The sequence below is a fragment of the Garra rufa genome, chromosome 10, assembly GCF_049309525.1.
Source record: "Garra rufa chromosome 10, GarRuf1.0, whole genome shotgun sequence".
Taxonomy (NCBI): domain Eukaryota; kingdom Metazoa; phylum Chordata; class Actinopteri; order Cypriniformes; family Cyprinidae; genus Garra; species Garra rufa.
In genome coordinates this window covers 38996115-39015766 of record NC_133370.1, presented here as the reverse complement: position 1 = coordinate 39015766, position 19652 = coordinate 38996115, and the positions used below count along the sequence as shown (strand labels likewise).

The window sequence follows — 19652 nt, the reverse complement described above, 5'->3', positions numbered from 1 at the left end:
TCATTTAAAGGAGAAGTTCACTTCCAAAACAAAAATCTACAGATAATTTACTCACCCCCTTGTCATCCAAGGGTTTCATGTCTTTTTTTTCTTCATTCGTAAAGAAATTGTTTTTTGAGGCAAACTTTTTAGGATTTTTCTCCATATAGTGGACTTCTATGGTGCCCACGAGTTTAAACTTCCAAAATTCAGTTAAAAAGGACTCTAAACGATTCCAGCTGATGACGAAGGGTCTTATCTAGCGAAACTGTCGGTTATTTAAAAAAAAATAATTAGTTTATATACTTTTTAACCTCAAGTGCTCTTCTTGTCTAAGAGGAGAAAATTAAATGTGAGTTTTTCGACATACCATAACTGTCATGAACTGGAACACACAGTTCACACAGAGCTAGACAAGAGAAGCATTTGAGGTTAATAAGTATATAAATTTTACATTTTACATTAAACAATTAGGATTGTTTAGAGCTATTTGAAGCTGCATTTAAACTGTATTTTGGAAGTTCAAACTTGAGGGCACCATAGAAGTCCATTAAATGGAGAAAAATCCTGAAATGTTTGCCGCAAAAAACATATTTTCTTTATGACTGGAGAAAGAAAGACATTAACGTCTTGGATGACAAAGGGATGAGTAAATTATCCGTCAATTTTTGTTCTGAAAGTGAACTTCTCCTTTAAAACCTTTTCTTAAATTAAGACTGTGTGTTAATATGGGGGGAAAAAAAGCCTACATTAAAAAAAAGAAATTAATTAAAAATGTCTCATGGCATTCCAATATCTATGACTTTTGTTCTTCTGAAGAACACATTGTAGCCTACTTTTAATGAAAGTAACATAGAAATAGAGCCAAAAGTGGCACAACTATTTAATGAATTTGTTCTTTAAGCTTTATTTTAGCATTAAACGGTAAGTTCACCCAAAAATAAAAATTGTCATTAATTACTCACCCTTGTATCGTACCAAAGCCGTAAGACCTTCATTCATCTTTGGAACACAAATTAAGATAGTTTTGATGAAATCTAAGTGCTCTCTGACCCTTCGTAGACAGCAACGCAACTAGCAGTTTCAAGGCCTGCAAAGGTAGTAAGGAAATCAGTAAAATAGTCCATCTCCAAATGTGACATCAGTGGTTCAACCATAATTTTATAAAGCTAAGAGAATACTTTTTTTGCACAAAAAAACTGTTGTACTTTCTTTCTCATTTGTTCTTGAATTTCTTTGGATCTCAACATGATGTGTAGCTTTTGAGGATCTCTTGGTCTATTTCACTTTGTCAGGCAGGTCCTATTTAAGTGATTTCTTGATTGCGAACAGGTGAGGCAGTAATCAGGCCTGGGTGTGGCTAGAGAAACTGAACTCAGGTGTGATAAACCACAGTTATGTTTTAACTGGGGGCAAACACTTTTTCACACTTTTTGGATTTTTTTTTTTACCTTCATAAAAAAAAGCTTCATTTAAAAACTGCTTTGTGTTGCGTTTACTTGTGTTATCTTTGATTAATATTACATTTTTTGATGATCTGAAACATTCAAGTGTGACAAACATGCAAAAAAAAAAAAAATCAGAAAGGGGGCCAGCACTTTTGCACACCACTGAAGATATGGTTCAGTAGGCTATTTTTTATTTAAATGGTAGAGCACTATTTACTTTCCATTCAGTAGCCATTTTAAAAACTATCGGTCGATTAATCGATATCGGCCTCTGTTTTTGAGTGAACTATCTCTTTAAGGTTTTTTTTTTTTTGGTCACACTTTAGTTTGGGGACCAATTCTTACTAGTTAACTGCCTATTAATAGTTAGTAATTTTAAGTACTAATAAACAGCCAATATGCAAGTAATATGTGACCCTGGCCCACAAACCCAGTCATAAGGGTCATTTTTTTAGATTTGGGCGAGACACATCTATTTAAAAAACTGGAATCTGGGGGTGTAAAAAATATTGAGAAAATTGCCTTTAAAGTTGTTCAAATTGAGTTCTCAGCAATGCATATTACTAATCAAAACTTAAGTTTTGATATATTTACAGTAGGAAATTTACTAAATATCTTCATGGAACATGATCTTTACTTAATATTAATGATTTTTGGCATAAAAAAACGATAATTTTGACCCATACAATGTATTGTTGGCTATTGCTACAAATATAATTTTGTTCAAAGATTTTGACTTTATTGACCGGAAAGGATTTGTCTATACAGTGAGCCACGTGAATATGAGGTCAATAAAACGTGTGCCGAATGCGACCCTGAATGTCTGCTCATGAATGAAACCCTGACCTGCACCGGCCCTGTAAGTATCAAACTGGTCCTATAGTACCACATCTTCTGCTGTCAGTAAACAGTGTTTATTCTTATTTGTAAAAAAAAAGCTGATGGCAGCATACCAGTCTCTCAAACCAATGTTTTCTATCCCAGTTGTGTCCTGGAGACACATCATTAAATTCACATCACTTGAAGACTGTAGAAAAGTTGCTTGTTGCCATCTAATTGCCAACTTTTGTCCAGGGACCCGATAAATGTACAGTTTGTGCAAACTACAAAGATGGGCCACACTGTGTAACACGCTGCCCACAAGGCATACCAGGAGAGAAAGACATACTCATTTGGAAATATGCTGACGCGATGCGAGTGTGCCAGCCCTGTCATGAGAACTGCACCCAGGGGTGAGCGAGACATCTTATATAATGATTATATGATGCTTTCATTTAAATGTAATGACATGAAACGGTCATTTGTGTAATTTAACCAGGTTCATCAGGGATTGTAATGTGTACTAGTTGTGATAGATGGATTTGATGTTTTGCCTTGCAGATGTACTGGACCTGATCTGAAAGACTGCAAAGATTTCAAAGGGTAAGAACTCAATCTGTCCCTGTATACATGACCTTACTAGAATATCCCAAGAATTACAATGTTCATCCTCATATATCACCATAGGCACTGTTGAAAATGTAATAAAGAGGCTGCAAATTGGAAAATATTTTTAGAAAATGATACCAAATACTCAAGCCTTCGTCACAGTTCAGTAGAGAACTTATCTAGAAATAAATGCAAATTGTGCATATGGTGAGAAAAAAATGAAGATATGCTTCTTGAGAGCATTGTGCCTTTCTGCTGAATTGTAACAATATATAAAAATGGTGCCAGGCAATGATGAATCATCCAATATTATTATATTATATTATATTAGTGGATATAAATATAAATCATTTACTGATTTAGTTTTTATATCAGAATGCTGACAATCATGAAATCTAAGATGACTAAATATCCCAATCTATCTATTTGACAGTCTGACTTATAATAAAATATAATAATCTCTATTTAATAATAATACAATTAAAAAGCAAGTAATCAAATACACTAAATGTAAATCCAAAGTTCTGTGTAAATGTGTGCATTTTAGCAGATTTGTTGATTAATTACAGGCACTTCAAATAACAAAACAGACATCAAAGAGATCTGAATATAAATTGCAATATACAAGTCTATAAATCATATATAGGCCTAAGTGGTGCTAAAATAGCAAAACATAAATTAGGACATGATTTCTCTTAATTGGCTTTATAAGTTTTGTTAATTAATGAAAATATTTGAAATGTACATGTAATTTATGAAATAATTAAATACTGTAATTATAAAATATTGAATGATAAAATTATATTGAATTATAACAAAAGGTTCATTTTTAAAATTAATAAATAATATATTACATTAAAAAAAAAACACAACATGCCACTGAAAAACTCCTTATCAATTCTGAGGGGGTCCTCTTACAGAACTCTTAAGGGTCTAATGTATTTCCTCAATAAATAGATAGATAAATAAATAAATGAATAAATAAATAAATATGATCTAAATTCTACAGTCAAATAAAAAAAAAAATATTCAGACACCAGATATATATATTTTTTCTTTTTACTTTTTACTAGTGGGTGCAGGACACTACAGTTCATTTATGTAAGTGAGGATAGCAAAATAAAGTGAACTGTGACATAAAAATTCTTTATACAGTAGACTACCTGTAAAGAAATGAGAGAAATGTTAAAGGTGTCTGAATAAATTTTGGTTTGACTGTAAATATTTCTATAAATTAATTCACTTCTAAACAGACATGATATAGTGATCTGATGATTATATAATGTCCATTGACAAAAAAACTCTTTTAATTGTATAAATTTAAAGTGCATAACCCCTCTTGTGATGTATTGACATCTCAAGAGAGGACCATCTTCCACTACATGCAGAAAATTAAACTCTGTAATGTTACTTTTGTCTGTAGTTCGGGTTTGCCCATGATTGCCGCTGGTGTGGTTGGAGGTCTGCTGGCGTTTGTTATCCTGGGTCTAGGAGTTGCTGTTCTAGTGCGTAGGCGGCACATCAAGAGGAAGAGAACCCTACGTCGACTCCTGCAAGAAAGAGAGGTCAGATCACAAAACAACCATAATGTGAATATTCTGAATATCTGCTGTTAAACAACCATACACCTATTATATAGAAAAAGAAGAGAATTGGCAGAGCTTGATGAAACCATATAAGATCAAAAGTCAGTTTACTGTTGTAGTGTCAACAGTGATGGAAACCGGTCATTGAGGCAATAGCTTCCGTGAATACAGACAGATCTGTGTCATCCCATGCTTATTCAAAGACAGGATGTGTGTTTGTGTGTTTAGGGCAGCTTTCCTGACTCTATTTGTCTCTACAGCTAGTGGAGCCTCTGACCCCCAGCGGCGAAGCCCCCAACCAGGCCTTGCTGCGCATCCTCAAAGAGACGGAGTTCAAGAAGATCAAAGTGCTTGGGTCTGGAGCTTTCGGCACTGTGTATAAGGTGACTGACCTCCCTTTAAAGGGACAGTTTACTCAGACATGAAAATGCAGTTGTTCCAAACCTGTATGAGTTTCTTTCTTCCGTTGAACATAAAAGAAGATTTTGAAGATTGTGGGTAACCAAACAGTTCATGGTCTCCATTGATTTCCATAGTATGGAAAAATACAATGGAAGTCAACAGGGACCAGAAACCATTTGGTGGGTAAAACAGAAACCAGTTTCTGTTTTACCCACATTCTTCAAAATATCTTCTTTTTTTGTGTTCATCAGAAGAATTAGGTGCAACAGGTTTGGAACTTGAGGTTGATTAAATGAGGACTGAATGTTCATTTTGGGGTGAACTATCTCTTATTTAAATATTTTTTGCTACGTGCTTTTCTTCTTTCCTCTCTTGTTGCCTTCTTAATTTTCTCTACACCACAAGCTCAGTTAGTTGTTGATCTGTAGATATAATTGTTATCTCTTTATCTCAGCTGTGAAACCTCATCGGTTACAAAACACTGGGCGTTACTTTGTTTGTGACATGAGGTATTAAAACAGATATTTGTCCATTCCTGCAGGGCTTGTGGGTTCCTGAGGGAGAGAGTGTGAAGATTCCGGTCGCCATTAAGGTCTTACGAGAAGCCACGTCTCCAAAAGCAAACAAGGAGATCTTGGATGTGAGTATTAGAGTCTGAATTTAGGTGTTTATCATATTAGACCTTATTAACGATTTAGACTGTGCCTCAAGGTCTTGTTGTCAGTTTTCTGCTGAAAATACTGCATAGAAAATTCAAGAGGCTTTAACAAATGACATACTAAAAAATATATGAACACTTACAGTGCCTTGCGAAAGTATTCATACCTCTTCTTTTTCACGTTTTAAGTTGCTGTCTTATGTTAAACTGCTTTAAATTACTTTTTTCCACATCAGTCTACACTCCATACACTATAATGGCAGGATTGTCACAACTTTGTAAATTTATTAAGAATAAAAAAACTGAAATAAGTACATTGCATAAGTATTCATACCCTTAACTCAGTACTTTGCTGAAGCGCCTTTACAGCCTCAAGTCTTTTAGGGTGTGTTGCGACAGGCTTTGCACATCTGCATTTGGCAATTGTCTGCCATTCTTCACCTCACCTCTTCACCTCTCAAGCTTTGTCAGCTTGGATGGGGGCAGACGCACGTTTTCAGGTTTCTTCAGAAATGTTTGATTGTGTTCAAGGCATGGCTCTTGCTGGGCCACTCAAGGACATTAACAGAGCTGTCTTTTAGCCGCTCTTGCTATGTGCTTAGGATCATTGTCCTGTTGGAAGGTAAACCTTCTGCCCAGTTGGAGCTTCTGAAGGCTCTGGACTGGGTTTTCATTAAGGCTATCTCAAAATTTGGGTGCATTTAGTTTTTCTTCTACTATGATGAGTTCTTCAGTCCCTGCTGCTGAAAAACAGCCCCACAGCATGAGATTGCTACCAGCACACTTTACTTTTGTGATGGTACTCTGCAGGTGATGAGCAGTGCCTTGTTTCCTTCAAACATGATGTTTCTCACAGTCTGAGGGTCCTTTAGGTGCTTTTTTGCAAATTTACGAAATTTTTGCAAGTTTTCATGTGTCTTCACTAAGGTGAAGACCGGATTGGTGGAGTGTTACAGTGATTTTTGTCCTTCTGTGGATTCTGGAGCTTAACTAGAGTGACCATCAGGTTTTGGGTCACCAGTCTAACCAAAGACATTCTCTATTTCTCTATTGCTTCGATTGCTCAGTTTGGCCAGGAGGCCATCTCTACGAAGAGTCCTGGTTGTTTCAAACTTCTTCCATTAAGGGTAATGGAGACTACATGCTTCTGTGGACCTTCAATGCAGCAGATTTTTTTCTGAACTCTTCCCCAGATGTGTGGCTTGATGCAATCCTGTCTCTGAGCCCTACAGCTATTAGACCTCTTATTAAGCATTGTGTACCTTTCCACATCATACCCATTAATTTGAAATTGCCACAGGTTTACTTCACGCAAAGTGTAGTAACATCTACAAGCAATGTTAATGCTACTGAGCTAAATTTCAACTGTATCCGATAAGGGTATGAATACTTATCCAATGGAATCATTTAAGTTTTTTTATATTTAATACATTTGCAAAGATGTTAAAAAACACAGACACTGTTGTCACTACAGCTGCTCGAGCACAGAGAAAAAGGCAGAAAGGTACAGAGTATTAGGTCATACTGCTCAGAAAATCAAAAGTTGTTTGCAGATGCCACTTGGTTATATATTTAGCATCTAATGTAATGAAGTTACATTTTAAGTGTGGCTTAAATTTCCAATTTTTTTCTTTGGGGCATTGTAATCTGGACTGTATTTTTTGTATGTGCTAAGTTCTCTTGCTGCTTTAGCTAATGAATAATAACTTTTAAAATTTTGATAACATTTGAAAGTTGGCTTTGTATTTCACTAAAATCAAACACTTTTCTCTACATGTTATGCCTATAATGTGATTATTCATGCATCTGCATTGTAACTGTGTGATCTAGTTAACAAGTAAATTATTTCAGTACAGAGACAGCAAAATGGACATTTCGTCATTCTAGTTAAGATAATGATTGTGCAGAAAAGGCTTTATTCTCCACTGACGGTCGCAGCTGAAATCTATACTTCATAACCTTGAGTTAAAGGGTAACCTGACCAAGTCCCACTGGATGTTGTGTGGACTTGATACAGAACAGAAAACAACCTGGAGGAGGAATTCCTGCTTTTTTCTTGCGCCCCGTCACTGCAACAGCAAACAAGACATTTCTAACACAAGGAATGTAATTTCCTTCAATATTTTCTTTGATTGGGAGGATGTGGCTGCGCAGGCTGCTTCTCAAGGTCACTTTCAAGATAACTCATCAATGTAAACACCCAGTATAGCCTTTTGAGAGTCCACAGAAACTGAAACTTAACAGATCTGGACAGTCCCTTGAATATTAAAAAGAACAAAAAATAAATGAAATAGAGATTGGAATAGAGACCAGTCACTCCCTTATTTTTTGGAAGGAAAAGGTTGTTGGTATTGGCAGCTCTAAGTCGTCTAGGAAAAATTCAGTTTGTTGCCCAGGGGTTTGATTATTAGTGTTCCTGCTAAGTTTAGATTTTCCTGAAGCATTTTTCATCAGAACTCCAGGCCACCATCCTTGCAAATGTTTCTAATGTGCTCAATGCACCTCATTTGTTAATTTTAAGTCTGCAGTGACTATAAACAGCGACAGCATTTGTCAGTGTTGCTGTATACTATATATATGTAGCATTCGTGCTGACCTCATTTGTTTGTATCTAAAGGAGGCCTATGTGATGGCGAGCGTTGAGCATCCTCACGTATGTCGTCTGCTCGGCATCTGCTTGACCTCCACCGTCCAACTTATCACCCAGTTGATGCCCTACGGCTGTTTGCTGGACTACGTCAGAGAAAACAAGGACAACATCGGCTCTCAACACCTGCTCAACTGGTGTGTGCAGATTGCTAAGGTAAATTGTTCTTTTCGTTGTGTGAGTCTTTTTCTATATATATCATCCCTTCTGCTAACCACTGAGCCATTTCATTTGATGATGAACAGATGTTTTGAGATGTCAATTTAATGTGTTCAATACTATTCATTATTAAAAATAAACATTTGTATATATTATTTATTTCTTTGAAACATTTTTTTTATTATTTAAATGTATTTAAATGTATTATTTTAAATCAAATTATTAATTAGGGGCCAACTTAAGCATAATGTTGGCATTCTTATTCCTCTTCTTCCGCTCTTGAGTCTATGGCAGCCCATAGAACTGCTTGCAGGAAAGTTGTGAAATTTGGCACACTAATAGGGGACAGTCTAAAATGTCACCATAGTAAATTTGGAGTCTCTATCTCAAACTCTCTAGCGCCACCACTTGTTCAAATTTTCACTCATGGTTATGCTAATAACTTTTGAACCGTAATGCACTCTGAATCCTTGGCTCATGCGAGTCAAATGAACACCAAAATCGTAAGGTTTCGTTTTTTTTTTTCTATTTTTAATTGTTCGTAAAACGAAAAATACTTTTTCAAACTCATCCTAGATGGTTTGTCTGATTTTGTCCAAAATTGGCTCAGATCATCTTCAGATCATGCTGGCAAAAAGTTATGGAATTCAAGTTGATAAGTCAATCCGTTCTCGAATAGCGCACAAACAAATTCTACGGAAAGCATGCAAAAATGGCTATATCTCTGCAACGGTTTGGCGTGTCGAGTTTTTCTCTGAATCCTTGGCTCATGCCGAGTTGAATGAACACCAAAATGTAAAAATCGTAAGGTTTAGTTTTTTTCTTCTATTTTTAATTGTTCGTAAAACCTACTTTTTCGTACTTGTCCTAGATGGTTTGTCTGATTTTCTCCAAAATTTGCTTACATCATCTTCAGACCATGCTGGCAAAAAGTTATGCAATTCAAGATGATTAGTCAAACCATTCTCGAATAGCGCGCAAACAAATTCTACGAAAAGCACACAAATATGGAAGTGGAGCTATATCTCCGCAACGATTTGGCGTATTGAGACCAAACTTGGTGTGTGTTATAACAAGCAAAATGGCTTATTGTAATAAAAGTGATCTCAATATATTCCTTGGGTCAACATTGACATCAATTTTGCCAAAATTGGCTAAAGTTCCTGTCCGCCATTTTGATTAATGTTAAAAACCTACTTTTTCAAACTCCTCCTAGACCGTTGGTCTGATTTTCACCCAATTTGACTTGGATCATCTTCCGACCGTGCTGACAAAAGGTTATGGGTTTCAGAGAAGATTTTTTTCTGAATCCTTGGCTCATGCCGAGTCGAATGAACACCAAAATGTAAAAATCGTAAGGTTTAGTTTTTTTTTTTTTTCTATTTTTAATTGTTCGTAAAACTTACTTTTTCGTACTTGTCCTAGACGGTGTGTCTGATTTTCTCCAAAATTTGCTTAGATCATCTTCAGACCATGCTGGCAAACAGTTATGCAATTCGAGATGAGTAGTCAAACCATTCTCGAATAGCGCGCAAACAAATTCTACAAAAAGCACACAAATATGGAAGTGGAGCTATATCTCCGCAACGATTTGGCGTATTGAGACCAAACTTGGTGTGTGTTATAACAAGCAAAATGGCTTATTGTAATAAAAGTGATCTCAATATATTCCTTGGGTCATGCCAAGAACATTGATATCAATTTTGCCAAAATCGGCTAAACTTCCTGTCCGCCATTTTGATTAATGTTAAAAACCTACTTTTTCAAACTCCTCCTAGACCATTGGTTTGATTTTCACCAAATTTGACTTGGATCATCTTCCGACCATGCTGACAAAAAGTTATGGATTTCGTGTCACAATACAAAATGGTTTTCATTTAACGCATCAACGAATTTGCAGAAAAGATGCCAAAGTGCATCTGAGCTGTATCTGCAAAGCTTTGACATATTTGCACCAAATTTTGTATGTTCATCTTCAGACTGTGCTGACAAAAAGTTATGCATTTCTTGTTGATAGATGATACCGTTTTCGTACAGCACCGCTACAAATTTTAGGCTTGATGCCAAAATGACTCTGAGGCTTTATCTCTGCAAAGCTTTGACATAATGACGCCAAACTTTGTGTGTGCCTTTATCACCTCACACAGACCACACCACATCAATCTCATAACAGCAACACCTACTGGTCGACAGTGACAGTTTTAAACATATTAATGGTGACTGTATTTGGTTTTTCAGCCTTTTTGCTTAAAATCTTAAGTACGTCTTTAATTGCAGGTTTATGCAGCTGGTCTGATGCTGCCAGCCATGATGGCATGACTTATCTCTCCTTCTTTGTGCTAATTGCTGCTTGTATCTATATTTACAATTATTATAATTTTTTTCCTCCCATTTCTCCACTGCCCTATTTGAAAAAAGGAAAAAGGGAAAATATGCAATTTGGTTAATACATCATGTTTAAAGTAAAACTAGAAGATATAGGGATATACTTTTAGATTTGGCATAAACTGATGTGCCTATCCAGGTTTCTCGCTGGTTATATGAAACTAAAAATAGGTAATATTACTCACAGATCTGTACCACTAACAAATTCAAAATTTTTATTCGTACTGTATCTAATTTTTGAAGTGCAAATCAGTTTCTGTGAAGATTCTTTTAGCTGACTGCTGAGGGAATAACATTTCTTTTTTGAAAGAAACTTTGATCAGAATATGACTGGAAAATGTAATGATATGTTTGGTATGTTGATTTAACATTCTGAGAAAAGCTTGATCAAATATACTTTTATGTGAATCCTGACTGTCTTTTTGTTTGACTATCATCAGTTTGCACAGTAATTCTGTAAGAGTTGTGTTAATATGCAAATGGTGCATTATTTAATTAAATATGCACTAATTAGCATAAATTCCTAGTACACAAATCTAAACACTGGATGAAGTCAGTTTCAATATTCTTGTTTATTTTTTTGACATATTAGAGTCAAAAGATTTTACAGAAGGAATTTTCCTCCATTTTTGGGGGGAATAAAATGTATAAAATCAAGCAAATTATATATGAACAAATCCCTCTGTGAAAACCTTCAGGATATAAACAGGAATAAAAATGTAAAGTTGTGTGTGTAAGTGTTACTGAAGTGGAGATTTATGGCTCAGTATAGGAGAAAAAACTCATTTTGAGAAAACGGCCTTTAAAAATATGCATTGTAATTGAAATCTATTGACACAAATAGATAAAGTTTTATAAAAGATAACTAGTCTGAAAAAAATAGCAGCTGCCTGCAGTGTTTCCCCTTAAATGAGTTATTTAAAATTTAATTATTTATTACAATTATTAAAAATGTATCCAATTATTATTTAATGGGGCACCCTAGTTTAATTTACATTCATATTCATTTTCCATCCATATATCTCCGTGTGATTACATTGTTTTGTTTGGATCTGATAAAGTGTCCGTATGTGACTTGTAAACACTGTACACTAAGTCTTTTCATGATTGCATCATGAAGTTCCAGATGTTCCAGATTATATGCAGGCATAAATCCCATCCTTATTAATTTTATTCTGTTGTCACTGCATTTTTATACCAGCTTGAAGGAGTACATCAATAAATCAACTTATGTCAACTAAAATCTTTTGAAATTCTCTCTGACTTCTATTAGGGAATGAATTACCTAGAAGAGCGCCATCTTGTGCACAGAGACTTGGCTGCTCGTAATGTGCTGGTGAAGACCCCTCAGCATGTGAAGATCACTGATTTTGGCCTGGCCAAGCTGTTGAGCGCCGATGAGAAGGAGTATCACGCAGATGGTGGAAAGGTCTGTTATTTCTTTTTGTGAGAAAGTGGATCTTGATGACAGAAGTTTAGCAGTTTTCATTTTACTAGACGAAAAACAGTCCCTAAACTGTCAAGTCAAATTCATTTTATAGCACTTTTCATCAGTACACATCATTTCAAAGCAGCTTTACAGAAATTCATACTGTTATGTTTATAATACCTTAGGGCTTTAACATACACTATCATAAAAACTAATGAAGTGATGAATGTGGCCTTATTAGTGTCTCAGCGAAGACTAACAATCAGACATTCATCTTTAGAATGCATCCAATGTGTTTAATTACAATTATAACATTTGAAATAGAGATTTCATGTCATCTATCTGTATCCTTCAACAGGTGCCAATAAAATGGATGGCACTGGAATCCATCCTGCACAGGACATACACCCACCAGAGTGACGTTTGGAGTTATGGTTAGTAACACTTTGCTATTGTCAGAAATATTTAGCATTGCTTTTTTCAGACATTAAAGTTAACATTAAAACTTTAACTTATATGTGATCCTGGACCACAAAACCAGTCGTAATTAGGACAGGTATATTTGTAGCAATAGCCAACAATACATTGTATGGGTCAAAATTATCGATTTTTCTTTTATGCCAAAAATCATTACGATATTAGGTCATGTTCCATTAAGATATTTTGTAAATTCCCTACCATAAATATATCAAAACTTAATTTGATTAGTAATATCCATTGCTAAGAACTTCATTCGGGCAAGGTGATTTTCTCAATATTTTGACTTTTTGCACCCTCAGATTCCAGATTTTCAAATAGTTTTATCTCAGCCAAATATTGTCCCACACTAACAAACCATACATCATACATTTCTGATGATGTATAAATCTCAATTTCAAAAAATTTACCTTTATGACTGGTTTTGTGGTCCAGGGTCACAGACTTAAAAAAGGAAAAAAAAAAAAGAGTAAAGAAAACTTACTAAGAAAAAAAGTTTTTTTGAAATAACATGCAGCAATAATCCTAGGAACCAGGAATGTGAATGTAGGAAGTGAACAGGGTTGATTTGATTCATGTTGACTTTAATAGCTTTGTTTTAAAGCTGAGGATCTCTCAGTATTGAATGAATGTATGAGTTGTTCACTGAATGATACTCTGTTTTAGGTGTGACAGTCTGGGAACTGATGACATTCGGAACAAAGCCCTATGATGGGATTCCTGCAAGTGAAATTGCTGAAGTTCTAGAAAAAGGAGAAAGACTTCCTCAGCCTCCTATCTGCACCATTGATGTGTACATGATCATGGTCAAATGTAAGTTTAAATCATTGCTGTATTATGAAGTGGACATATGCAGTATGCCACAAAAGTGAGTACACCCCTCACATTTTTGGCAACCATTTTAGTATATCTTCTCAAGGATATATTTTAGAGTAGTCAATGTGCAGCTTGTATAGCGGTATGGATTTACTAACTAAAATAACTCAACATACAGCCATTATTGTCAAAATAGCTGGCAACAGGTTGTTGCTGGGATCCTCTTCCACTCCTCACGGAGCTGCTGGATGTTGGACAAATGGTGCTTCTTCACCTTACGACTGTAGGCAAGACAAACTTGGTACTCCTTACCAGGGCATCGAAACACATGCTGGACACCATCTGAGCCAAACAAGTTTACCTTATAGTCTCATCAGACCACAGGACATGGTTCCAGTAATTCATGCTCTTGGACAGGTTGTCTTCAGCAAACTGTTTGCGGGCTTTCTTGTGAGCCAGCTTCAGATGAGGCTTCCTTCTGGGACAACGCCTATGCAAACCGACCTGTTGCAGTGTGTGACGTATGGTCTGAGTACTGACAAGCTGACCTTCTACTTCTGCAACCTTAAAAGGGGTCATCGGATGCCCATTTTCCACAAGTTCATATGATTCTTTAGGGTCTTATTGAAAAGTCTATAATATACTTTGGTTAAAAATTCTCTAATTCTCTAGAGCAACAATTCTAATTCTCAAATCCTCAGAGTTTTTTGCCATGAGATGCCATGTTGAACATCCAGTGGTCAGTATGAGAGAATTGTACTTAAAGCACCTAATTTGAACTGCTCTAATACAAGATACACAACTTTGTATGGTCCTGTCAAGCAGACAAAAACATAAATATGATGAATAGGACATGTGGCTTTGCATGGTTAAACAACATACTGCTGTTATCACTTAGGGTACTCACTTTTGTTGCCAGCTGTTTTGACAATAATGGCTGTATGTTGAGTTATTTTCAGAGGACAGTAAATTTACACTGCTATACAAGCTGCACATTGACTACTCTAAAACATATCCAAGTTTCATTTCTATAGTATTGTCCTTTCAGAAGATATACTAAAATAGTTGTTGAAATGTGAGGGGTGTACTCAGTTTTGTGAGATACTGTATAGTACTCTCTTCCTGTTCAATAAATGGTTTTCACACATGAAACCTATTAATATGCCATACAGTTGTCAAATTTTCTTTTCCTGTAAAGATATCCCATCTGTTATTCACAAAAGCAATGGCTTTGTGTGTTTTAATTCATATTGCTTCCATCAGAAGAGTCCTAAACCAATTGTTATGAGGGGGAAATTAGTGACAGATCTAGTTCCTCTGCGAGATAAGATATAACCAAAGCACGAAAAACATTTTTCAACTACTTAGTAATTCATTGTTTTGTATACTGTAGCTGTAGTAGTTTCAAATATTTATATAGGGTTGTATTGCTATTTCATATGTGACCCTGGACCACAAAACCAGTCTTAAGTCGCTGGGGTATATTTGTAGCAATAGCCAAAAATACATTGCATGGGTCAATTTTTGATTTTTCTTTTATGCCAAAAATCATTAAGAAATTAAGTCAAGTTCATGTTCCATGAAGATTTTTTGTAAAATTCCTACTGTAAACATATCAAAATGTAATTTTTGATTTGTAATATGCATTGTTAAGAACCTAATTTGGACAACTTTAAAGGTGATTTTCTCAGTCTTTTTGATTTTTTTGCATCCTCAGATTTCTGATTTCAAATAGATGTATCTCAGCCAAATATTGTCCTATCCTAACAAACCATACATCAATAAAAAGCTTATTTATTGAGCTTTCATATGATGTATAAATCTCAGTTTTGTCAAATTTAACCTTATGACTGGTTTTGTGGTCCAGGGTCACATATTATTATTTTATATTATTAAATGTTTATTATAGTCAGGTTGTGGCTGATTGCCTTCAAATGCCAGATTATTAACATTATTTTGTTTAATTAAATTCAAAATAAAATCTGTAATTATATCAAATCATAATCAGAATTTGAAAAACTTACATTTGAATTATTAGTATTTTCAAGGGTTAATTTTGAGCATGCACAATTAAATCCAATATCTAATATCTATACATCTGAATAATAAATAAAGCAATATCATTAGGGTCTTGAAAGATGAAACATTTGAAGTTCTTAAACTTAAAGTAAACTTTTTCATTTCCTTTATCATTATGTCACTCTTAATCCAGGTTGGATGATTGATGCAGAGAGCAGACCTCGCTTCAGGGAGCTCATCGCTGAGTTTACTAAAATGGCACGTGACCCGCCCCGCTATCTTGTCATTCAGGTGAGAGACACACAAATCTGATTTCTTTACTGGACTATTGCTCACATCTGGTCACTGATCAGTGTCTTCCTCATGGCAGGGTGATGATCGGATGCACTTACCCAGTCCTTCTGACTCCAGGTTCTACCGCAGTCTGATGAGTGGAGAGCTGGATGAAGCTGTGGATGCAGACGAGTATTTAGTGCCTAATCACAGCTTCTTCAGCAGCCCCAGCACTTCCCGCACGCAGCTGCTGCACTCTGTGGTAATACACACAGATACACATTATTGGTGCTACTGGTCCATATTCAGTTCATGAAATGCCTTGCTTAGTCTTAGTCATTTAAATACCCAAAAAAATACCAAAAAATTTAAATACTGAGAAAATCGCTTTTAAAGTTTTCAAATGAAGTTTGTAGCATTTTTTATACATTTATGGTAGGAAATTCCAAAAATACCTTAATGGAACATGATCTTTACTTAATATCCTAATGATTTTTGACATAAAAGCAACTTACAACTGGTTTTGTGGTCCACGGTCACATATACAGTTTCAACCTCATTATTAAAATTGATAAAAACACCATACACAGTGACATAACAGCCAGAATTATTATTTTTTTTCTATTTTTCTTTTCAACAGAGATTGAAAACATGACATATACTAGTGCGATTTATTCATTTATTATTTATTAAAGAAGATCATACTTTTATTCAGCAGGGAAAGTCAGCATTCAATTCAGCATTAAATAAGCAACAGTTAAGGCTTTTACATTGTTATAAAAAATATAAGTATGACGGGTATATTTGTAGCAATAGCCAAATAATAGCCAAATAATGCATTGTGTGGGTCAAAATTATTGATTTTTCTTTTATGCCAAAAATCATTAGGATATTAAATAAAGATTATGTTCCGTGAAGATATTTTGTAAATTTCCTACCATAAATATATCAAAACTTAATTTGATTAGTAATATGCATTGCTAAAAACGTCCTTTGGACATCCTTAAAGGTGATTTTCTCAATATTCTGACTTCTTTGCACCCTCAGATTCCAGGTTTTCAAATAGTTGTCAAACCATACATCATACATTTCAGATTATGTATAAATCCCAATTTCAAAAAACTGACCCTATGACAGGTTTTGTGGTCCATGGTCACATATAAACTTAGAGTAGACAGATTTATTTTTTTTTAATAAAGGATTTTTAAAAAAAGCTGAGGATCTCTCAGCATTGAATAAGTGACAGTAAAGGCTTTTACATTTTTATAAAAAAATATATATATTTTAAAAATACCATTCTTTTAAACTTTCTATAAATTAAAACAAATAAATAAAAAATCCTGAGCAAAAAAAATATAATGAAAATATACCACGAAAAATGTTTTTTAATAGTTTTTGAACATGCAAACGCAGCCTTGCTACCTTTAAATGACCAATATTAAAATGTATACTCTTTTATTTAAATACAATCAAAATAAAACACTTAAAAAAGCTAAAATCAGTAGTTAAAAAATTAAGTTAATTTGTGCATCGCAGCATTATAATGTATAGTATGAAAAATTCATTTATTCAATATAAATGAAAATATTCATATTTAAATCATGCACGAATATTGGCCAATATACATCCAGTATTACAGAATTGCATATAATTGAAAAAATCTCTAATATTGGTCCATTAAAAATGTATAGTGCTTCCACCAAAAAAAGAAAAAAAAAGTGGGAGTAGCTATGAAAATAACATTTACAGATCACTATTTATTCATTTTCTTATTTATTATATATTTTTTCTGTAATAAATAATACTAAATTATATACCATAGAATGCATTAGCCTAACAGCCCATCTGAAAACATCTGTCGCTGTGACTGGATGCAATATGAAATCTGATGACAGTGTTGGGTGCTTTCACTCAAAAGGACAGAAAGTTCATGTTGCAGAGGCGTATGTACCTGGCCTGATTTTCGTCTTCTTCTGGCCTGGCCTCCTTCACCCACTTCCTGTTCCGTTGTCCTTCTGTTTCTTCGCCCTCTCCCCCGCTTCCTCCCAGCTGCCTTCTGATTAATGACCGTTCCGCAGCAGAAAAGCAAAGCATGTCTGTCCAAGAGGACTCTCTGGGCCTCAGCGTTCTGAGCGTTTCCTGGCCTCGCGCCTGCCCCTAAGTGCGTGCAAAGCTCCTTCAGCCTTTCAAGTCTGATTGCTTTCGCGGGCAACACTTGTTAAAATTTTTTTGGCAGAACGAAGGCCTTGAGCTTGGAGACGGAGTCTTATATAACACAGTCACTCAGGCATAACCATTTAAGGCTACAGTTTCTCTGACAGATGGTAGCTTATTTAGCTTGTGTTTTTTTTTTGTCAAGTTCCTTGTTTTATGAACGTGTTTTGCAAAAGAAAACCTACGACGTGCTTGTGTGAACTGCTGACTAGGTTTTGTTATGGTCCAGCAGCTTCAATAAGGCAGGGTTCTGTTCTCCTTGTAACAGGTACAGACCTGCTTTGCGCACATGGTTTTGAATACAAAGATTCATTCAGTCTTCAGTCATCATCTTTATATGTCTGTTGAATGGATTAACCATGATTCAAATATTGACTAGAAATAATTGAGAAAAGTACAAAGAAAAATCAGTTCTAAACATGTTAGTACTATTATTAGAAATATTAGAATCACCAATAAAGTTCAATCAAGCTTTCAACACCCATTGGCACTGTTTATTGAAAAACTAAATTTTTCATTAGTAATATGGATTGCTATTTGGCCCCCCTCAGATTCCAGATTTTCAAATTGTTGTATCTCAGCCAAATATTGTCTTATCCTAACAGACCATACGTCAATGGAAAGCTTATTTATTCTTAGATAGAAATTATAATTTCAAAAAATTAACCCTTATGACTAGTTATGTGGTTCAGGGTCACATTAAGTTTGTCACAAATACATGTATTCAAAGAATTAAAAATAATGAACATATGATTACTTTTGTTTTGTTTCAGAGTCTCAACAGCAGCATTGGGAACTGTCATAACAGAAACGGGGTAAGTTACTCATAACAAATCAAATTAAATTAAATTTTATTTATAAAGCACAATAAAAACAACAGTAGTTGACATTGTGCTGTACAGACTATACTTAAATAAACAATATTGTGTGTATACTCTTTATAGTTTGCAATGCAATTAAGGGAGGAGACATCAAAACACTATATACTCTAGGAGCAGTTACAGTGCCCTCCACTAATATTGGCACCCTTGGTAAATATGAGCAAATGTGGCAATGAAAATAAATCTGCATCGTTTATCCTTTAGATCGTTCATTCAAAAAATTCACACAATTCCTACCTCCGGCAGAAAAATAGGCCCACAATATTAAAGACCTAGCAGTATTTTTAACTGTGGGCATGGGGTACTTTTTATCCTTGTTTGCACGAAACCCATCTGGTGGGTTTGTTACCAAAAAGCTCATTTTTTAGTTTTATCTGACCATAGAAGCCAGTCCTGTTTTAAGTTCCAGTCGTGTCTGACAACTGAATATGCTGATGTTTATTTTTGGGTGAGCGCTGAAGATTTTTCTTGAAACCCTCTGGAACAACATGTGGTGATGTAGGGACTGTTTGATCGTTTTATTTTTGGCTTTCTGACCCCAAGACTCAACTAATCTATGCAATTCTCCAGCTGTGATCCTTGGAGAGTCTTTTGCCCCTCAAAGTCTCCTACTCACAGTGTATTAGGATCATATAGACACACATCCTCTTCCTGGCAGATTTGTAACATCTTTAGTTGATTGGAACTTCTTAATTATTGCCCTAATGGTGGAAATAGGGATTTCCAATGCGTTAGCTCTTTTCTTACAGCCACTTTCTATTTTGTGAAGCTCAACAAACTTGTCAGAACTACATTCTTTGATGGATGAGAAGGGGAATTTGGCCTTTGTTTTCCTCATATTTATAACCCTA

The 19652-nt window shown here is 35.0% G+C and overlaps 1 protein-coding gene across 1 annotated transcript in view; it reads left to right on the top strand.

The window, feature by feature from the left end:
- The window catches only part of egfra (epidermal growth factor receptor a (erythroblastic leukemia viral (v-erb-b) oncogene homolog, avian)), a 99004-nt gene that overhangs the window by 72328 nt on the left and 7024 nt on the right, over window positions 1-19652 (top strand). The window contains exons 14-26 of the mRNA XM_073849794.1: window positions 2196-2286; window positions 2502-2659; window positions 2808-2849; window positions 4279-4420; window positions 4702-4824; window positions 5385-5483; window positions 8119-8304; window positions 11966-12121; window positions 12480-12555; window positions 13265-13411; window positions 15627-15724; window positions 15804-15968; window positions 18694-18735. Of these exons, the coding sequence (XP_073705895.1) occupies window positions 2196-2286; window positions 2502-2659; window positions 2808-2849; window positions 4279-4420; window positions 4702-4824; window positions 5385-5483; window positions 8119-8304; window positions 11966-12121; window positions 12480-12555; window positions 13265-13411; window positions 15627-15724; window positions 15804-15968; window positions 18694-18735 (1525 nt within the window). The remainder of the gene's footprint in view (window positions 1-2195; window positions 2287-2501; window positions 2660-2807; window positions 2850-4278; window positions 4421-4701; window positions 4825-5384; window positions 5484-8118; window positions 8305-11965; window positions 12122-12479; window positions 12556-13264; window positions 13412-15626; window positions 15725-15803; window positions 15969-18693; window positions 18736-19652) is intronic.